Genomic DNA, 20,212 nt, shown 5'->3' with positions numbered 1-20,212 from the left:
TCATCAACTAATTTTATAAGTCTTAAAATTAATAATCATATAAATTTTCAATAACCCTAAGATTTATAATATTTCAACTAATGATTTTTAGAGACCAAACCCAACCCATGAAATCTTGACCATTCCAATGTAGTGGAGGTCAAGATTATGTTTCATATTGGACAACCAATTTTAGATTTGGCAAAATGTCCAGGTTCATGCCAGATTTCACTCTTTTTGTATCAATCCAGACAAAATGGGAGAAGCACATCACAATCATCGTCATCATGCTTGCAAGAAACGAAAAAAATTTATTACAATGAGGTTCATTTTTACTGAATCCAGCAGCTAAACAGACTCTAGATTCCTATTTAGAAGATTATGTATGAAATTTGACGCTTATCAGATACAAGAACCTGGTGTTTCTTGGCAGCAGAGGCAAGGAGACTGTGACGACATACCTTATCCATAGAATATCAACAAATCAACCCCAACATATAGAAAAGAAAAGGAAAAAAATAAAAGAAGCAAAACAATGGTGGATTCAAGCTCCGACGAACATTTTCAACTGGCCTGGCTTTAATGAATTTCTTTTCAGATGTACTTGCCACCCACCTGGTAATTAAGATCGTGTGCCTTTTGCTTTATCAATAAAATATCTTCATCCTGAAGGCCAGCAGTGTCAAATTCACAAGGCAGTATCTCTGATGTGTGCTCAAGCTACCATTTCAATTTTGTTCAGAATGCCTTGCAGAAACCTGTGTCTCCACCAACACTGCTTCATGCTTTCTCTTACTTCTTGAACTGCGTTTTGATCTGGGTGATCGAGTCTTTGAAGAACGCTTAGCAGTCTTTTCTTGGTTAACTGATATCTTTTCATTGGAAGGCAGTTCAGGAGGGGCATCGGGCCATGGTGTTCGCTTCGATGGCACAGTAATTTCCAAAGGTGGGTCAATTATCCACCTGTAAGCAGACAGCAGTAGAGTTAAGCTTTTAGGAAATTAACCCAGTTTCCGTGATAAATAAATAAATAAATAAGGAGCAAACTATTTAGCATTCCCAAGATTATATTCCGTGATAAATAAATAAATAAAAAAGGAGCAAACTAGTGGGCACTAACTAATACCTAGATACAGAAGGTTTAGCAACATGAAACTGTTTGCTTGTGGAGATTTTGCAAAAACTCAAATGGTGGGGATAACTATAAAGCTACAAATAAGTACCAAGAAAGGACTACTTAAATTTTGAAATCTCTTCTTCAAGTAGCCAAGCACTGTCGTCCTCGAGAAATGGGCTGGGCTCATGCAAACACTCTGGTGGATGGGAACAAGCTAGAATTGAATGAAAAGGAGCATTCTTATTTTATCAAAACAAATAAGACAGATTACAGCCAGTAATACAATAATCATCAAAAGTTTTCTGTTGACACGAGCGCACAAGTGCTTGAGAACTTGGGTATCATCACATAAAGAAATATTATCATCGATGTTTTATGTGCAGCTTCAATTTGATATGAGCTGAGAATAAGGCACCTGATTCAGCCTTTATATTTCAAAGAAACACATGCCAACCACCAGCAAAATATTCAATATTTAAAGAATTAAACAGTTGTAGAAACAAGCTAATTTGTTTGTATTTATCGCGGCACCACAAGGTTAGTTAGGTTCCTTTTCTAGCTCATGGTAAACCCAGTTAGGTTTGTCAATACCTGAGTTTTAGCAAATAAGTTCCTTCTCTAGCGCAGCAAATCATGACTTGATAAGAAATTTAGCACCAATCTCTTTCAGTAGCAATGAAAGATGAATGTGATCCATTTCATCAACATTTAACAACACAATCATTCTAAAGCCTATACTTCAGACATCTAGTTGTTCACATTTTTCAGTAGCCGTGAGTCTATATTTTTTCATAAAAAGATGAATGCTACTCCCTCCCTCTCACAGTGTGTCCTGTTTGACTTCATATGCATTTTAAGAAAACTCAAAAAACACAGTTCCAGCTCATTTTTCCCACAACTGCCCCTTTATTCTTTCAGTAAGAAATGGTTATATTTGGAACTTTAAGGGTATACTAGGAAAAAAGTGATTGGTTCTTTAACTAGATATGTATTTTGGAATACCTTGAAATAGAATGATGGACACTCTTTGCCGGACAAAGAGAATGTTAAATCAACTACATTGTGGGTGCACAAAATTAACCAACTAGAAAATACAAAAACTGGACTATAACAATAGGCAATTCATGAAATCATGAAATAATTGCAATATCGTACTAATAGAACAACACATCTGTAAGCATTAATTAGTTAAATTAAATTTGATTAGAAATAAACCAACAAATTGTAATACCCTAATTAAATTTGCATAGAAATCAACCAACAAATTGTAATACCCTAACCCAAATATTTTTAGGCTAGAGTATTATGCATTATAAGAACTAAATTTACATATAATTTTATCTTGGACTTTGTGTGTGTGTGTGTGTGTGTGTGTGTGTGTGTGTGTGTGTGTGTGTGTAAAAGGCAGACCCATTTAGTCCTATATTTATATATAAGAAAAGATGGAATCATAGAGTTTATTTACCCTAGTTTTACAAACTTTACAGTCTAGGGAAAAAATATCCTAAAAGTCACTTGTTCTTCTATAGGAGCAAAGAATATTGAACCAGATTGACCTTGAAGGATTGAAGTTCCATTTTATTTTTCTCGATTTCAAGGTAAGAAATATGAATCTCTTCTATTTATAAAGATTTTGGATTGATTAAGGTTTTTTTCTATATGAAAGTAGCATAAAATTAAGAAATTTAAATGGTAATTGTCTGAATGACCAAATATAATAAGTATGATAGATTTTATGATATTGTAAGATGGATTAAGTGTGCTTAATTATCAGGTTAACAATTAGGTATAAATGTAAGAAATTGTCAGTTCAATTGTTTGACACAGGCTTCTGTTCGATCCAAAAACTGTATTGAATAAATGCAATTTTTTATCCAAATTTTATACGCAAGAAAAGCTTATTGTGTCTAGTTTCTAACCATTAATGGTGCATTAATCCAATTTTTGTACAAATAGTTATGGTAAAAATAGTAAAGGAAGTGCAGGTTGTCCGACAACAACCTCGGGGAATGAATTTGGAGCTTATCATAAATTCTATTTAAAGGAATTATTAGGTGAATTATATATGAACGGAAACAATTGAGACTAGTTTACAATCCAAAAAGCAAAATGAAATTCTAGATTTTCTAGGAGTTATGGTCAATTGATTAGGCAGTGTGTAGTTGACATTTTATTATAATCAAGTGCTGGAGGGATTTTAATGGATTATATGCTTGTGAATAGGTTGTTAGAGTTGAGATTTTGTACTTTGGTTATTTAAGCAATGGAGGTAATTAAATCTTCACACAATCTATTATTTTTAAACATAATAAATATTTTTCTTAAATGTGCATTTCTCCTTTACTATATGTATTACATTCTTCCAAAAAAGATCAAGCACATGCTACATTCAAATTAATTTTCTTATATGTGACATTTGTTAATGCATGGTATAGAATTTTTGTAAGAATGTTTTATAAACTATATCTAATGAAAGGAAGTGTTTTGGAATGGAATTGTAAATGGCTTCATAATAGTTCTAAAATGGCTATGAATGAAGTAATGATCTCTAGTGAGTGGGGTAATGGCCACTAGAACTAGTTTTAAAGTTCCACCAATGGTTTATAATAATTAGCAATGACCATTGCCTACGGGTTACAATAGTGGTTAGAAATAGTCCACTAATGGCCTGATCACACGTATAATATGGCACTAGTAATTTGATCTAAGAGTAAAGTCATGTTTATAGAATTGATCACCATGTAAAAGCATACATTGATAACTTGTTTTATGGCATGTTTTATGAACTATGAACTATTAACTCTTTTTTTTAATTATTTTAAGTTGTTTCATTATTGTCAATCATGTGTGTGTGTAGCTTTAATTTTTAAATCGTTGTTAGCTTACCCCCTTCTTTTCCCTCTCTAGATAGGTAGAGGATTAAAGTGAGGTGCTAGAGAATTTCGAGCTATGGATTTTACATTGCCAATTTAAGTTGTTAGTTGAGTTATGGAGTTTACATTGCCAATTTAAGTTGTTAGTTGAGCTGAAGGATTTTTGTTTAATAAAGGATATATTTTAACTTCTTGTTAGACGTTCATTGTTAATAGTTTTAAAGACTTGTAATAATTTTTTTTTTTAAAGTACTTTCTCTTTAGTAGGATGTTATCATGTTTAAGACTTACTATTGTTAAGTGATCATTTTGAAATGCAGATATTTAAGACTTTTTGGTTTAGCATTTGTGGTTTTTGGTGAACATTGTAAAGTTAGCCTTTATATTAACTAGGGTGGAATGCTAAATGATACAGGTGCGTCTATGCTCAATTATAGGTGTGTGACACAAATAGCAGCATGCCTAAAATGGCTAGTCAACATTTTGGTAAACCAGCCAATATAAAACAAAGAGTTAGGCTAGTTCATCAACATAATTGACACAATTACAAGGAGAATTTTTCAGCAAGGAGCCATTCTTCTTTTCTGTTTTCTTTTTTCCTGCCACACAATGTCATATACTATAGCACAGGTCCAAGAACCAAAAACAGCCTGCCTAAGTTCAAGGCATGTCAACAGTAGTTGTGGGGGGGATGAGTCCCAAATCATCAATATTTCAAAACATCCCCGCCTACCAGAAGTAGTAGAAGGATATGTTCCATTTATAATTATGTTTCAATACAATGTCACGAGTTCGGTGGCATAAATTGGCAGACAAGTTACTTCACATAATTTCTTTAGGTTTCTCTTTCTTTTCTTCTTTAATTTTTTTTTTTTTTTGGAAACTATACTTACCAGCTATGACACTTGAGGTGTAACTTGTTGACTAACTGTAGCCCAAAATTACACAGGAGCAGCACAATAGAAGTTCACACAAAAATTCTAATGTACGCGCTCCTATGATTTAACTTCCTGGACCTCAATGTCTACAAATTTGTGAAATTAGACACTGAACAATTAAAATGAATAGACAATGCTAAAGATAACCGCAAACTTATTCCAAATGATATTATCTAGTCAAGACAGGCAGCCCATCGCAATACTGAAAAAATCGGCAATGCAAAGAACAAGAAAAACTCACCCTGGAGGGAATTTGCTATCAGCACGAGCCTCAACACGGAGCCACCAGAGCAAAACTTGTCGCCCACAGCTCCCAAGTGGCTCCACCATGGAAGGATCCTTCAGCAGAGCTAAAGGATTCTCTATATTCTCATCAACTAAATCCATGTCCTTAACCCATTTTGGTTTATCTTCAGCTTCCTTCCAAAGAAGCCTCGAATTCAACACAAACCCAGCCCACTCCAGCTTCCTAGGCAACACCGTAGCCCTATCATCAATATATACCGCACTCTTCCCCTCATACGGCAACGAATTAAACGTATGCCAACCAGCCAATTTGTTAGAAGCATTACAAGCCGGACCCTGAACAGGCACTACTGGATTAGGCAAATTTTCTTCCGCCTCCTTGTCAACCATGGCGGCAGCGGCAGCAGTTAATAACGTCTCATCAGCACCACCCGAATGAACAAGAATCCCAACTGAAACCGCACCAAACCACTTCACATTTTGTATCTCATCAAACAGCTCCATACTATGCATATTACTATCATCCACAAACATCACTATTCCATCCATCTTCTCCTCTCTCACAACTCTGTTTCACAGCAACCAAAATTTACATTAAAATAAATAAAATAGTAAATCCATTATGTTTAATCAGCAATTCAATTCACTTTAAAGTTGACTGTGAAAAAAAAAAAAAACTCAACCTCAAAGCGCGAAGCCGCATTTTAGTCTCCAATCTGTGCCTTCCTTCCCAAGAATTCGGCATTTTCTGATTAAATCCAATATGAAGAGTCTTAACGCCGGATTTGGCAATAATCAATGCTGTTTCATTGGTGACCCCACCGGCCTCCACCACGATCCAGACGACGTCGTAGGGGAGCAACATCAGAGAATGCATGACACCAGTCATATGCAAAGTCTGGAAAGTCCGCACGTAAGTAGGCGTGACTACGATCAGACTCCTAGGACTCTTCACACCGAATTGATTACTCTGCTCTCTTTGAACTCTCTCTATTATCTGATGCGCCTTTATTACTTCACTGGGGTTCGGGTGCGGCCATGGGCGGATCCGGATCCCGTGCCGCCCGACAACAACTCTCGAACTCACCGTTTTGTTAATCACCGGAAGATCATTAGCAGTGTTGGTTAGGGGATTGGAAATGCCGGATGTTTTGCTGAGAGGGTGAAACGGTGTCGTTACATAGAGAGTTGTGGTCGTGGAGGTAGAGAAGAGGAAGAAGAAAACGAGACGAGAGAAGCGAAAGCCGAGGACGAGACTGATGAGACAGCAAATGCCATGAAAAAAGAGCCAGAAAATAGCGGCTGGTGATTTGATTGTGCTGTCCGGTGATGAATCTAACGGCGCAGATGATCCTCTGAAACTGCCGCTTCGGCGGTTGTTGTAGCTCTGCTGTAGCAAGGAGAATTTCATTTTTCGTGGCTCTCTTTCTCTCTCTAAAGTGGTAGAGTTCAGTTTAGAGAGAGAAAGTGGGGGGTTTGTGACACGAGGAGGAAAGGAGAGGTGTTTGTTGAGTTCGTTTGAAGCTTGCTAAGTTGTGCTTCTATTTTTATTTTATTTTTTTAGGAAGAAGACGAAGTAGAAGAGAGATTTCTTTGAATTGAAATCGAAGCAAGAATTTGTTGGTTGGTTTTGATTTTTTATTATTATTTTTTATTATTGTTGGTGCTGCTGCTGCTGTTTTGACAGTGAGTGGACACCGATGAGAAGAAAGGGGGAGCGTTCATGATTAGGGACCAGGTGGGTTAGTTAATTGTTTCGTTTAGGACAATTAATTATTTTTTGGCTTAATTTTTGGGATCCAGATCCAGTAAATACTACTCCTATCTGTTTACATTTACTTATTATTATTATTATTTTTACTTACTTAATTTGTAGCACTAACTGATTATTTTCACTGAAAATAACTAATTTTCTCCTAAATAATTTTTATTTCTTTTAAAAGTGGGAACACAGGCTAATTGAGCTGATTATTGACCTTGAGGTAAAAGTTGTCACCAATATAGTAAATACCAGCTATTGTATTTCACCATGGTTGAAATAATTTTTTAACCAATAAAAAAATTAAATATAGGTTTTATTATATATTTATTTACATAAAATATATCAAATATAAATTAAAAAGTTTGATGTACACATCTAACTAAACAAATTAAAATCATCTATGTTGATAAATAAAACAATATTGTTAACCATAAACTAAATATATATCTAAAAAAATCAAAAAATAAATTTAGATCAAGATATTTAATATCACAACATGGTTTATTCACATGATTGTAGTTAATAACTCTATTTATTAAAAATAATTTATTTAATTAAATGATGGTAAAAATAAAAAAAAATATGAAATTGATTGAATAACATCAAAGGAAAAAAAATATCTTGCAATATTGAATAAATTATTAGAATATATATATATATATAATCAAAGGAAAAAAATATAAAATTGATTGGATAGAATCAAAAGAAAAAAAATATCTCGCAATATTGAATTTATTAGAAATACTATCCAAATTATTTTAAAAATAATGTTTAAAATTATTAAAATATAAAATTATAAGTGAATTATAAAAATCTATTAAAAAATAAAATATATACAAAATACTTAAAAAACAACCATGATTTTTTAAATAAAATACTAAATACAAAATAAAAAATTAGAGAGAAGAGATATTAATTGAAATATAAATTAAGAAAACATTAGAAAAAAAATACATGTAAAAAAGCATGATTTGTTTAAAAAAAAAAATACATGTAAAAAAGCATGATTTGTTTTTTAAAACAAAAACCAAAATTACCACAAAAAAAAGAGTTAAGACGTCACCGGGCATGACCTATTTAAAAGGGCTTGCGCATGAACTTGCAAAGACAGACCTAAACATAGACTTATCTTTTAAAAAAATATAATTGGAACTAGTAACATCAATGTTTTTTTAGAAAAAAATTAAGTGTGATGCCTAACTTAGTCTAGTTGACCGCTGAGGTGACTAGAAAATCAAGACTAGATTTTTTTAATTTAGAATATTATTCAATCTATTTTTGATCCAAAAACACCTAGAAAAACATTATATAAATCTTGATAAATTCATCCATGGCTTTAAAAATCCAAAAAAGAATCTCAAAACAAACAAAAATATTCTCAAGTTCAAATATATTTATTTAGGTACTCAAGGGAAAAAATAAAAATAAACACCTAAGTTGAATTTGTTTTGTCAAATGAAATTATTTGACACAAAAATCAATTATTTTAGTAGTTTGAATCGATGTCAATGATATTTTTCTCTCAATACCGCCTAAATGTAGGGATCTCTCCCTCTCTTCCCTCTCAAATTAGGGACTAAAAAAATAAAAATAAATTTTTGTACTAAATTTGAATTTGAAAAACATTGAGCAATTGAATATGTATAATTTATAAAGTTTGAGGACTGATTAAACTTTTTGTATGAACTTTGAGACCATCACTTATTTATGATATCTTTTCTTTTTTGATCCTTTGTCTTTTAAAGATGTCATTGATCAACAAATTTGATTGAATTGTCCTAGAATCTGGCTCCAAAAGGATGTGATCGCACAAAAAAATTAAAGATCAAATTGAAAAAATATTAAAATTTTAAATAATGGGTTCATAGTAAAATGTGAGAGGATGAACAGTATATATGTGTACAATATTGTGGCCATATCTTTTAGATTTTTACTAATTATTTGTTATGTACTTCTTCGTGGATCGAATAGGTTTTTTTAAAAAAAAAAACATGCAAGCTTTTTAATATGCTTTTGTACGATAAAAATTCTAATAATAAATTAAAAGGTTTATGTATATATTTAATTAAATAAATCAAGAACTATTTGCGCCAATTAAAACAAATGTGTCAACATGACAAATTATTTTTCCAATATAAATAAATTAACATGTATTATCATTAATATGTTTTTGTGACAAGGAGTCAAAAACATAATTGTGCACTAAAAAATCAATACTTATATATAATAAAATATATTAAAAATTATATGCATTAATAAAATTTATAAAATCTCAAGCTTATTTTTAATGTAGTAAAAAAATGGGACAATGTTGAAAAATTATAAAAAATAAAATAAAAATTCAAAAAATAAAGATAAGAAAAAAATAGTGATAAATCAGTCAGGTATAAAATGATAAAAATATCAAATATAAAGAGAAACAAATATAAAAAAGCTTGTTTTCTATAAAGAAACCACTAAAAATTACATATTTACTACTATAATAGTAAAAAAATTGAAGAAAATTCCAATTATGACATTTCTACTATGACAAAACATTTATAAAATAAAATAATTAAAATTAATATTAATTTTCTAATCTTAAACAATCAATTTTCTATTAATTTTTACTCGAGGTTTGTTGGAATCTAGTTAGATCAATAGTTAGTTGGGAATGTGAGCCGTCAAATTAAAATTGATAAACATATAAGAAATGTCATGGAACATAGGTTTTCTATCCAGTGCGAGAGCCACGACCTGCAACTCACTGAATAATATTCAAAAGCAAATTTTGTATTGTATGATGAAAGAGGTCGTCACTTTTAGATGTTCTAATTTTCTATGGACCATTACAAATTATAATGACTCCTAATATTTCTAGTGCTTTGAGCATTTTATAGGATAAAAAATATATATAATTGACTATTAAATATTTTTAAAGAAGATATATTTATAATGCCATTATTCTTCTATATAGAATAGTCATTAAATGATAAAGTAACCTGATTTAGTTGCCCAAATTTAGACATATTATTGAGTGATAAGACAAAACAAAAATCTAAAATTATTTTTCCATGATTTTTTTAAAAAATAATACATTAATATATATTTTTTATTTTTAAAAAAATTATTTTTTACATCAAAACAATCTAAAGACATACAAAATTAATCATAAACAAAATAAAATATAATATAATAAAACATCATTTGCAAACACTATTATTTCAGACAAAGAAGAAATTAAAGATTCTTATTGAGACCAAAAGTCGGCTTCCTCAGTTGAGTACGAAGGAGATAAAAAGGTATTTAGGTTGGTTATGAAAGTTGCTTAGATTTACATTACCTAAATTCATTTATTTTCTTAGTAATTTCACAACCCGTCTACGCTTTTTTAGGGCGGTGTTTTACACAAATTTAGCTTTTCTTGCTATTTTCTAGCTATATGTTTTGGAATTAAGGTTGTGAAAAAGAAAATACATATGATTGATTGAATATTATTTAAAAGTATTTTAATAGTTAACTAAAAGGAATAATTAAACAAATTATAAGAGATGTGGTTGTGATGTTCATATCCATTAATTGAATAATTATCATTCTTAAAGGAGGAAAAAAAGGTTATATGGACACAAAGACAGGGAAGCACCAACTTTTTGATAAAATGATACCATTTGTTTGAATTACTTTTTTTTTTCTTTTCATTTATATATAAATTTTCTTACTAGCTTGTTTGGTATCGTGGTTAGCAGAGTCAAGGAAGGCAAAGAACAATATTTCAATGATTTTTCAACTTGTACAAAACCAAACCTTTTCTTATACAAGCACATCACAATTTTACTTTTTATTAATTAAGGTTTTAATTTATTTATATTGTCATAAGCAAGTGACTCTATTGATATATGTTCACATTTAAACTTTATATATTACTAGAAACTAATGTAAATTTAGTGTTCTACATCATCAATTAAACCAAGAAACACGTATTGTATTAATAAAAGACTAAAAGAAGTGGCAAAATCATTGTACACACATTCACAAATTACTGTGATGTGAACTTAATAGATATAAAAATGTATTAATTGTTAAAATTAATTTGAACAAATCCTCGCACACATAATATTAATTGTAAAAAAAAAAAACCAAGTACAAGTTAAATAACTATATTTCTAATAGATAAACATCTTGAATAATTTTGAAAAAATAGTAAAAGAATTTTAAATAAAATAGAAAAAATAATTCTAAAATAACTATAAAACTAATATAACTCTTACACAATAGCTTCTAAACCTTATCACAAGACCTTTTCACTGTTTGATTTCTCTAAATGTTTAGTTCAATATAAAACAAGATCTCTAAAAATTTCTTGTAAACTTTCAAACTGAGTCAATGATATGATAACAAATTATACTTGTTAAAATAAAACTATATATTAGAAAATATAAATCTAAAATTTCCTTTAATGCTTAACTTAATTTAGAGTATTATCTGGTTATTTTCACTAAAAATAACTAATTTTCTCCTAAGCAATTTTTATTTCTTTTAAAAGTGAGAACACAAAGCCTATTGAGCTAATTATTGAACACAGGGGGTTGGTTTGAATAATTTTTTAACCAATAAAAAAATTAAATATAGGCTTTTTTATATATTTATTTACATAAAATATATTAAGTATAAATTAAAATTTTTTATGTACATATATGATTAAACAAATCAAAATCATCTATGTTAACAAATAAAAAAAATGTTATTATCAATGAACTAAATATATATCTAGAAAAGTTAGAAAACGAATTTAGATCAAAATATTTGATATCACAACATGGTTTATTTACACAATTGTAATTAATGACTTTGTTATTAAAATTATTTTTATTTAATTAAATAATGGTAGAAATAAAAATGTATAAAATTAATTGAATAAAATCAAAGGGAAAAAATATCTTGCAATATTGCACTTATTAGAAATACTATCCAAAAATAAATAAATTTTTTAAATAAATTTTAATTATATAAACCATAAAAAAATATAAATGAATTAGAAAAATTAATTAAAAAATAAAATACATACAAAATACTTTAAAAAACCGTATTTTTTTTTAAAAAAAATACTAAATACAAAATAAAAAATTAGAGATAAGAGATATTAATTTAAATATAAATTAAAAAAATTTAGAAAAAAATATATAAAAAAAACATGATTAAAAAAAACTAAAATTATCAAAACAAAATAGAAAGAGTAAAGAGGTCATAAGGCATAATCCATTTAAAAAGGCTTGCAAAAGCAAGCCTAAGCGAAAACTAAAATTATCAAAACAAAATAGAAAAAGTAAAGAGATCACAAGGCATAATCCATTTAAAAAGGCTTGCACACAGGCTTGCAAAAGCAAGCCTAAGCATGGGCCTGTTTTATAAAATATATAATTAAGGCTAATGACATCAATTGTTTTTGAAAAAAATTAAGTGTGTTGCCTGATTTAGCCTCGTTGACTGTTATGGTGACTGGAAAATTAAAACTAGATTTTTTTTATCTATTTATGGTTTTAAAAACCCAAAAAAAAACAAGATCTCAAAAACCAAAATAAAAATATGTTTAAGCTCATATATGTTTTTTTAAGTACTCAAGGTAAAAAATAAAAATAAACATCTAAGTTAAATTCCTTTCATCAAATGAAATTATTTGAAACAAGAATTGATTATTTTAGTAGCTTTAATTGATGTCAATGATACTTTTTTTCTCAACACCGCCTAAATGTAGAGATCTCTCCTTCTCTCCCCTCTCAAATTAAGGACTAAAAAATAATAAAAATAAATTTTTATACTAAATTTGAATTGAAAAAACATTGAGGGATTGAATATGTATAATTTGTGAAGTTTGATGATTAATTAAATTTTTTGTATGAATTTTGAGACCATCACTCATTTATAGCGTCTATTTTTTTTGGTCCCTTGTCTTTTAATCTTATCATTGGTCAACAAATTTGATTGAATTGTCCTTGAATTTGGCCTCAAAAGGATGTAATTGCATAAAAAAATGTTGAGATCAAATTGAAAAAAATAAAATTTTAAATAATGGGTCCATAATAAAATGTGAGAGGATCAACAATGTATAAGTGTACAATATTGTGGTCATATCTTTTAGATTTTTACTAGTTATTTGATATGTACTTTTTCGCGGATCGAATAGCTTTTTTGACAAAAAAATATACAAGCTTTTAAATGCATTTTTTTTTAAGAAAATATCCTAATTATAATAAAAAATTATATACATATATTTAATTTAATAAATCAAGAAATATTTGTGTCAGTTAAAGAAAGGTGTTAATGCATCTACATGGCAAGTTATTTTTCTAATGCAAATAAACTTACATATAGGTATTATTAATGTGTTTTTGTGGCAAGGAGTAAAAAACATAATTGTGCATCAAAAAATCAATACTTATATATAATAAAATATATTAAAAATCATATGCATTAATAAAAATCTATAAAATCTCAAGCTTATTTTTAATATAGTAAAAAAATGGAACAATGTTAAAAAATTATAAAAAAATAAAATAAAATAAAAATTCAAAAAATAAAGATAAGAAAAAAATAGTGATAAATAAGTCAAGCATAAAATAATAAAAATATCAAATATAAAGAGAAATAAATATGAAAAAGCTTGTTTTCTCTAGAGAAACCATTGAAAATTACAAATTTACCACCATAATATTAAAAAAATTGAAGAAAAATCTAATTGTGACATTTCTAAGGTGAAAAAAAATTATAAAATAAAATAATTAAAATTAACATTAACTTTCTAATATTGGACAGTTAATTTTCTATTGATTTTTACTCTAGGTTCGTTGGAATCTAGTTAGATCAACGATCAACAAAGAAGGTGAGCCGTCAGAATAAAATTGGTAAGCATGTAGAAAAGACAAGTTTTGTATGGCACGATGAAATGGGTTGTTACTTTTACATGTGATTTTTTATGGACCATTACAAATTATAATTACTCTTAATATTTCTGGTGCATGAGCCTTTTATAGGATAAAAATTGTATGTAATTGACTATTAAATATTTTTTAAAAAATATATATTTATAATGCCATTATTCTTTCATATAGAGTAGTCATTAAAGAATAAAGTAACCTGATTCAATTGTCCAAATTTAGACATATTATTGAACACATAAATGATAAGGCAAAACATAAATCTAAAATTATTTTTTAAAATAATTTTTTTAAAATACATTAATATATTTTTTTTATTTTAAAAAATTATTTTTTACATCAAAACAATCTAAAAATATACAAAATTAATGTTAAACGAAAACAATATGATAAAATATCATTTACAAACGCTATTATTTCAGACCAAAAAGAAATCAAAGATCTTTATTGGGACCAAAAACCTGCTTCGTCGATGGAAATTGGGTTGGTTATGGAGGTTGCTTAGCTTTACATCACCTAAATTCATTTGTTTTCTTGGCAGTTTTGCAACCCGATTACACCTTTTTGGGGCTGTGTTCTACACAAATCTAGCCCTTCTCTGTATTTGTTAGCTATATATCTTGGAATTAAGGCTGTGAAAAAGAAAATACAAATGATTAATTGAGTACTATTTAAAAGTATTTTAATAGTTGACTAAAAGGAATGATTAAACAATTTATAAGAGATGTGGTTGTGATGTTTTAATTTTTATTAATTGAGGTTTTCATCTATTTACAATGTTATAAGCAAGCGACTCGATTGATACATGTTGACATTTAAGCTTTATATATTACAAGAAACTAGTATAACACTAGTATGTCACATCATCAATTAAACCAAAAAACATGTATTATATTAATAAAAAACTAAGAGAGGTGGAAAAATCATTGTACACACATTCATAAATTACTGTGATGCCAGTAGATATAAAAATTTATAAATTCATACTCAAATTGATTTTTTAAAAAAACCTAAGATCATGTTTAGAATTAGTCATAGTAGTTCAATGAAGAGTAAAAAAATTTAAACAAATCCTCACACACACACTATTAATTGTTGAAACTAAAGTTTGTAAAACAAAACTAAATACAAGATAAATAACTATATTTATAATAGATAAACATCCAAAACAATTCTAAAAAATAGTAAAAGCGTTCTATATAAAATAAAAAAAATAATTCTAAATTGACTAGAAAACTAATATAATTTTTACATAGCAGCTTATAAACCTTATTGCAAAGCCTTTTCGATGTCTGATTTCTCTAAATATTTAATCTAATATGAAACAAGACCTTTGAAAACTTCTTGTAAACTTTCAAACTGAGTCAATAATATGATAAAAAAAATTATGTTTGTAAGAGTAAAATCATGTATTAGAAAAAATAAATCCAAAATCACCTTCAAATTTTTGTATATGCATATAAACTTAATTAATTAGTTAAAAAATAACTCTTTTGTCTCTTTTTATTAGTTTTGAATGCATATATATATATATATATATATTGACTCATATTTCTTGTGAAGGGCTTTTATTACCTTTCTTTTTCTATTGCCATTAGTACTAGCACTTTCATCAATAAAAAAAGAAAATAAACCCAAAAGAGTTGAATGATTAAAGTTATAGGTAATTTTAAAAGGAGAATGATTAGTAGTAAAATATGCATTCATATTATAACAAATTCAATAAATAACAGATAGTTTTTCTAATTTTTTTTAAAATAAATGATAGTTCTTAAAAATATAGTTAAAGTCATATTTAACTACTTTAGTTTGACCATCTATTTATAAATTATAAGTAGTAAAAAAAACAATTTTATTTCTAATTTACCCTCCATAAAACCTTTCAAAAATAGTTAAGAGATTTAATATTATGATCAAATATAATGTTGCCAGGTACTCTATAGAGTTGAACTATCTTTTAAAAGAATAAGTTCATTATGTTAGTTGCATTATTAATATTATGATAATATATAAAATATATTATCTTAGAAAACTTGTTTATAATTACAAAAATAGAATCCCTATTCTTTTTTTACTTAGGCAAACCTAGAATAAAATTCATAGATGTATCAACTCAAGGTTTATTATACACTAGTAAAAGAGTATATAAATCATGAGGTAAAACTTTAGACTTAGTTTGTCTACATGTTTATACATCTATCACAAATTCCTTACACATCTCTTTTCATCTTAAGCCAATAAAAGTTCTCATGCAAAACATTTAAAGTTTTTAACAGCCCAAAATATCCCATTAATTCATCTCCATGAACTCCACAAACTAGTAATTCACGTAGAGAACAATTAAACACACAATCGTTTTTCTATGCAAAATTCATATTTTTTTTAGATTAGCATATAAACATTCTTTTTCCAGAACAACCAATACATTTCTTAAATATTTAACATGCTCTTTTATATTCTTGCTATAAATTTAAACATCATCAAAATAAACTACAAAAAACTTACATATAAAATTCACAAAACATGGTTCATTAATCTCATTTAAATGCTAATTTTTTCTTACTAATGCTAATAATTTTACTCATTATACATGAAAGCTTTGATACATCACAAATTTGACTCTCTATATTTTTCTCATTGCCTTTTATTATACAGTCAAAACTCAGTTTAATCAAACTATTAAGCAAGTTCAATGTAACAATGGACATGAATTGACTTTTAACAATATGAAATATGTTTTAAAAAATAATCATGGCATACTACATCAGTTATCATATATTTATATTCCATAATAAAATAAGATTGTTGAATGTACACATTAATATCTTTTAAAGATAATATGATTTTTATTTTTTATTTGGTTCACCTATAAAAGTATAAGAATTTGTTCTTGAATATTATACACGCAACAGAAACTATGAAACAAAATTATTTGAAAGTTTTTAGGATCCCGTTAAATAGATCTAGAATTTTTTAAGAATTTATTACCTAAAAATCTGATCATTTTCAATTTTGGATAATTCTTTAAAGATCAAGTTATCGCAAACTATAATCCGTATAATTGTCTGGCTTTCAATGGTAATTCACATGAATCATCTGTAAGATATATTTTAAATCCCTATTTAGGAGCATTGGATTGCTTTGACTATAATGCTAGCTTACTACTTATAGAAAAATCTAAAAAACTTTATAAATTGAAAAAATATTAATTTGCTTCCTGCATAAATTAATTTAGAAATTTTTTTAGAAATTAACTCAATCAAATCCTTGATTTTTCTAGGTCTAGAATATAATCCTTATATTAATTATACTCTAGTTTTTAATTTCTAAAATATATTTTAATTAAGTCATACTTAATTAAATCATCCTAGTTTAATTTTTAACTAATGGTTCTTAATGTATGTGACCCATTGGGTTTCTAATAGTTGGCCCAAATATAAATTTTAATTCTAATTAAATAAAATTAAATAAATTAAATAATTTAATTTGTTATTAATTAAACAATTAATTAATTTATAATTGAAGATCAAGTGCAGCATCTAGCAAAGTGTCTTGATACCCTAAATATTAGAAAAATTATTAATGATTTGACTTAACCTTTCAGTATCTGGTTTCTTAGTGTAATTAATATATTTTCATAAATATTATTATAATTTAACATTAAAGCATGAAGTATGTTTACCATGTTAAATCATACATAATAGTCATTGATCATTTGAATAAGATTTAAAACTCTTTTTAAATCTCATTCCACATTAGCTAAGGATTTCTCAGTCAATACTATTTGAGAATAAATAAAATATTTTTTTTAATTCATCTAAAGTGATGAATCATCTCTTGATCACTCAAGTACATTAATATAGTTAATGTTATACTCAGTTTCTATTCTTTCATTACCTTAATTAAAATAACATGTAACAGGATTAAAATATAATATTTTATGACTTAGTAATCTTAAGTTTAATAATAAGTTACATAACCATTATGTGAACCTTTCCATAGACAAAGATGATTATCACATATGGATCTCATGCATCTACACATTAGTTCTAAATATTCTTTATACCTCAACTTATGAGAATAATTGTTTTATTTCATATAAAAACATAATATGTATATGTCTTTATAGCTCTAATGCATGTTCAATATTTAAGAAAGAATCGACTAAGAATATTTTAAGAACAATGTTTTGATGCAATATAAATATAATAATTTTGTAATTTTCTTTAGAAAGTATTTTTGTGCCATATATTTTATTTTTACTCTAGATTCATTAATCTAATATTACATGAATATTAATGATAAATTAAATTTTTATTAATAATAAATATATTTTTACAAGAATATAATAATGTCATTTGTAACTAATCAATTAGCTATAGAATATATTAAATTAATAGTTCTTACTACCACATATTTAATCAATCATACACCATCTCTTTTACTTAAAGGAAAATATCCTTATAAAGTTTTTTTTTCAAATTTTTTTCATATTCTCATTTAAAAGATTTTGGATGTCTTTATTATATCTATAATATAACAAAGTTGAGGGATTTTATAGTGGTCTTAACAAGATTAATAACCACTCTCAACACCTTAAAGATTTTATTTACAAGTTGTCTGAAACCACTAAGCTATTTTATTCTAGTTCTAATATGGTTTCTTAGATATGCCATATTTCTTTAATGCTTTCTTATTATATTATCTATTATTTCTTTTTACCTTTGTTGTTGCCATCTCTAAATATAATGAACCTATAACCTATGCATAAGTTGTTTAAGATCAAAGATGACAAGATGCAAGGCCCTGGAAAAATTACAACACTAAGCATAATAGTACTTTGATCTTGGAATAACTTCTTCCTAGTGAAAAACTTGTGTATTATATACACGTATACACACATTAATAATATAGATAAAACTGATTGTGATGCAATCTTAGGTTAATATTCTACTACATAAGGACAATATTATATTGTATTATGTGTGTTGCGGGATAAAAACATTATTTGATAATTAATTGGTTATTGAAATATAATTATAAATGTTTAGAGTAATTAAATAGTAGTTGTTTGAATTTTACTGTTCCCATTAGTGAGATTGGTAATATACTAAAAATATCTTAATAGATATATGTCATTTATACTAAATTAAAGAATAAATTATGATAATCCCTCTTGATATATTATGAAATTACAATGACCACCAAAAATTTTAGAATTTTACAAAAAACACATTTATACCCAAAATGCCTTTAATGTCTAGAGAATTATTAAAACCTATAATTGGTATTTCGGATAAAACGGTTTTTTTTTTAATAATATTCGCTTAGACTTAAAAGAGGTTTTGTGATATATTTAAACTCTTAGGTGTGATTGTAATTTCGTGATAGCATAGAAGGTTTTTATGTAATTTTCATAACTTTTTTAACTTATATGGCATGTGAACATATTTGTTTGTCATTATTTTAGAATAATTCATATTTTTTAAAAAATAAAAAATAAAATGTTAAATCCGGTTATATATATATATGTATGTATGTGAAAAACACTAATATCTTAGATATGTGTGGTTTTTTTAATTTTAAAGAATAGATCCAATAATAAGTGGTTGTATTTTTTGGTTAAAAACATACGGTATCCTACTTTGTTTTAAAAATAATTTTATTTTTTTAAGTGACACCTAATTTAGTTTTAAAGTAAAATAGATGCTCAAATTGTGTGTGTGTGTCTATATATATATATATATATATATATGAAAAACACTAATATCTTAGATATGTGTGGTTTTTTTAATTTTAAAGAATAGATTCAATAATAAGTGGTTGTATTTTTTGGTTAAAAACATACGGTATCCTATTTTGTTTTAAAAATAAATTTATTTTTTTAAGTGACATCTAATTTAGTTTTAAAGTAAAATAGATGCTCAAATCACTATTTAGGGTTTTTTAAAACTATGCTTGAGACCAGGAAAAAAAAAACAAAATAGGTTGAGGAGGTAGCAGACCCAATAGCAAAAGACAAAGGCAAGCTTTGGCCCATCAAAAGGTCTTCATGGGCTTTGACCCAATACCCTCTCTCTTTGCAGGAAAGGCTCGCACATGGCACTCAAAGCTCACTTCAAACGTTGGATTTATAGCATGAGAAGCCATGGTTTATGGGTTTGGATTTTCTCAAGGAAGAAAGAGAAAATTAAACTCAAATTCTTATATTGTCCACCAAAATCCAGTTATTTGACAATTACTTTGGGGTTAAAAGATTGAAAGAATCAGTTAAAATATATATTAAGTTCGATTTAATTAAATTATTTTTTAAATTCTAATGTGTCAACTACTTAAGAATTTTCTTTTTTGGTGTGTTCATTTATTTATTTTATTCTTAAGACTGA

The 20,212-nt window shown here is 27.2% G+C and overlaps 1 protein-coding gene across 1 annotated transcript; it reads right to left on the bottom strand.

Moving 5' to 3' along the window:
• Positions 1-241: 241 nt before the first annotated feature.
• LOC105111978 (probable beta-1,4-xylosyltransferase IRX14) lies at positions 242-6,854 on the bottom strand. Its single transcript, XM_011007509.1, has 3 exons — positions 5,837-6,854; positions 5,149-5,721; positions 242-942 (listed from the first exon to the last, which is right to left on the bottom strand). Exons 1-3 carry the CDS (start codon positions 6,562-6,564, stop codon positions 708-710), a joined length of 1,536 nt encoding a protein of 511 aa, XP_011005811.1. The 5' UTR covers positions 6,565-6,854; the 3' UTR covers positions 242-707.
• Positions 6,855-20,212: the final 13,358 nt, after the last annotated feature.

The sequence above is a fragment of the Populus euphratica genome, unplaced genomic scaffold, assembly GCF_000495115.2.
Source record: "Populus euphratica unplaced genomic scaffold, PopEup_1.0 scaffold316.1, whole genome shotgun sequence".
Classification (NCBI taxonomy): domain Eukaryota; kingdom Viridiplantae; phylum Streptophyta; class Magnoliopsida; order Malpighiales; family Salicaceae; genus Populus; species Populus euphratica.
The sequence above is the reverse complement of the archived record's forward strand: the minus strand, read 5'-3'. Positions and strand labels throughout refer to the sequence as shown.

Coding starts and splice junctions, on each gene's coding strand:
- LOC105111978 (XM_011007509.1), bottom strand. CDS start 6,564: ATGAAATTCTCCTTGCTACAGCAGAGCTACAACAACCGCCGAAGCGGC. Junction 5,722..5,836: donor ATGCGGCTTCGCGCTTTGAG/GTTGAGTTTTTT, acceptor GCTGTGAAACAG/AGTTGTGAGAGAGGAGAAGA. Junction 943..5,148: donor GATAGCAAATTCCCTCCAGG/GTGAGTTTTTCT, acceptor GTCTGCTTACAG/GTGGATAATTGACCCACCTT.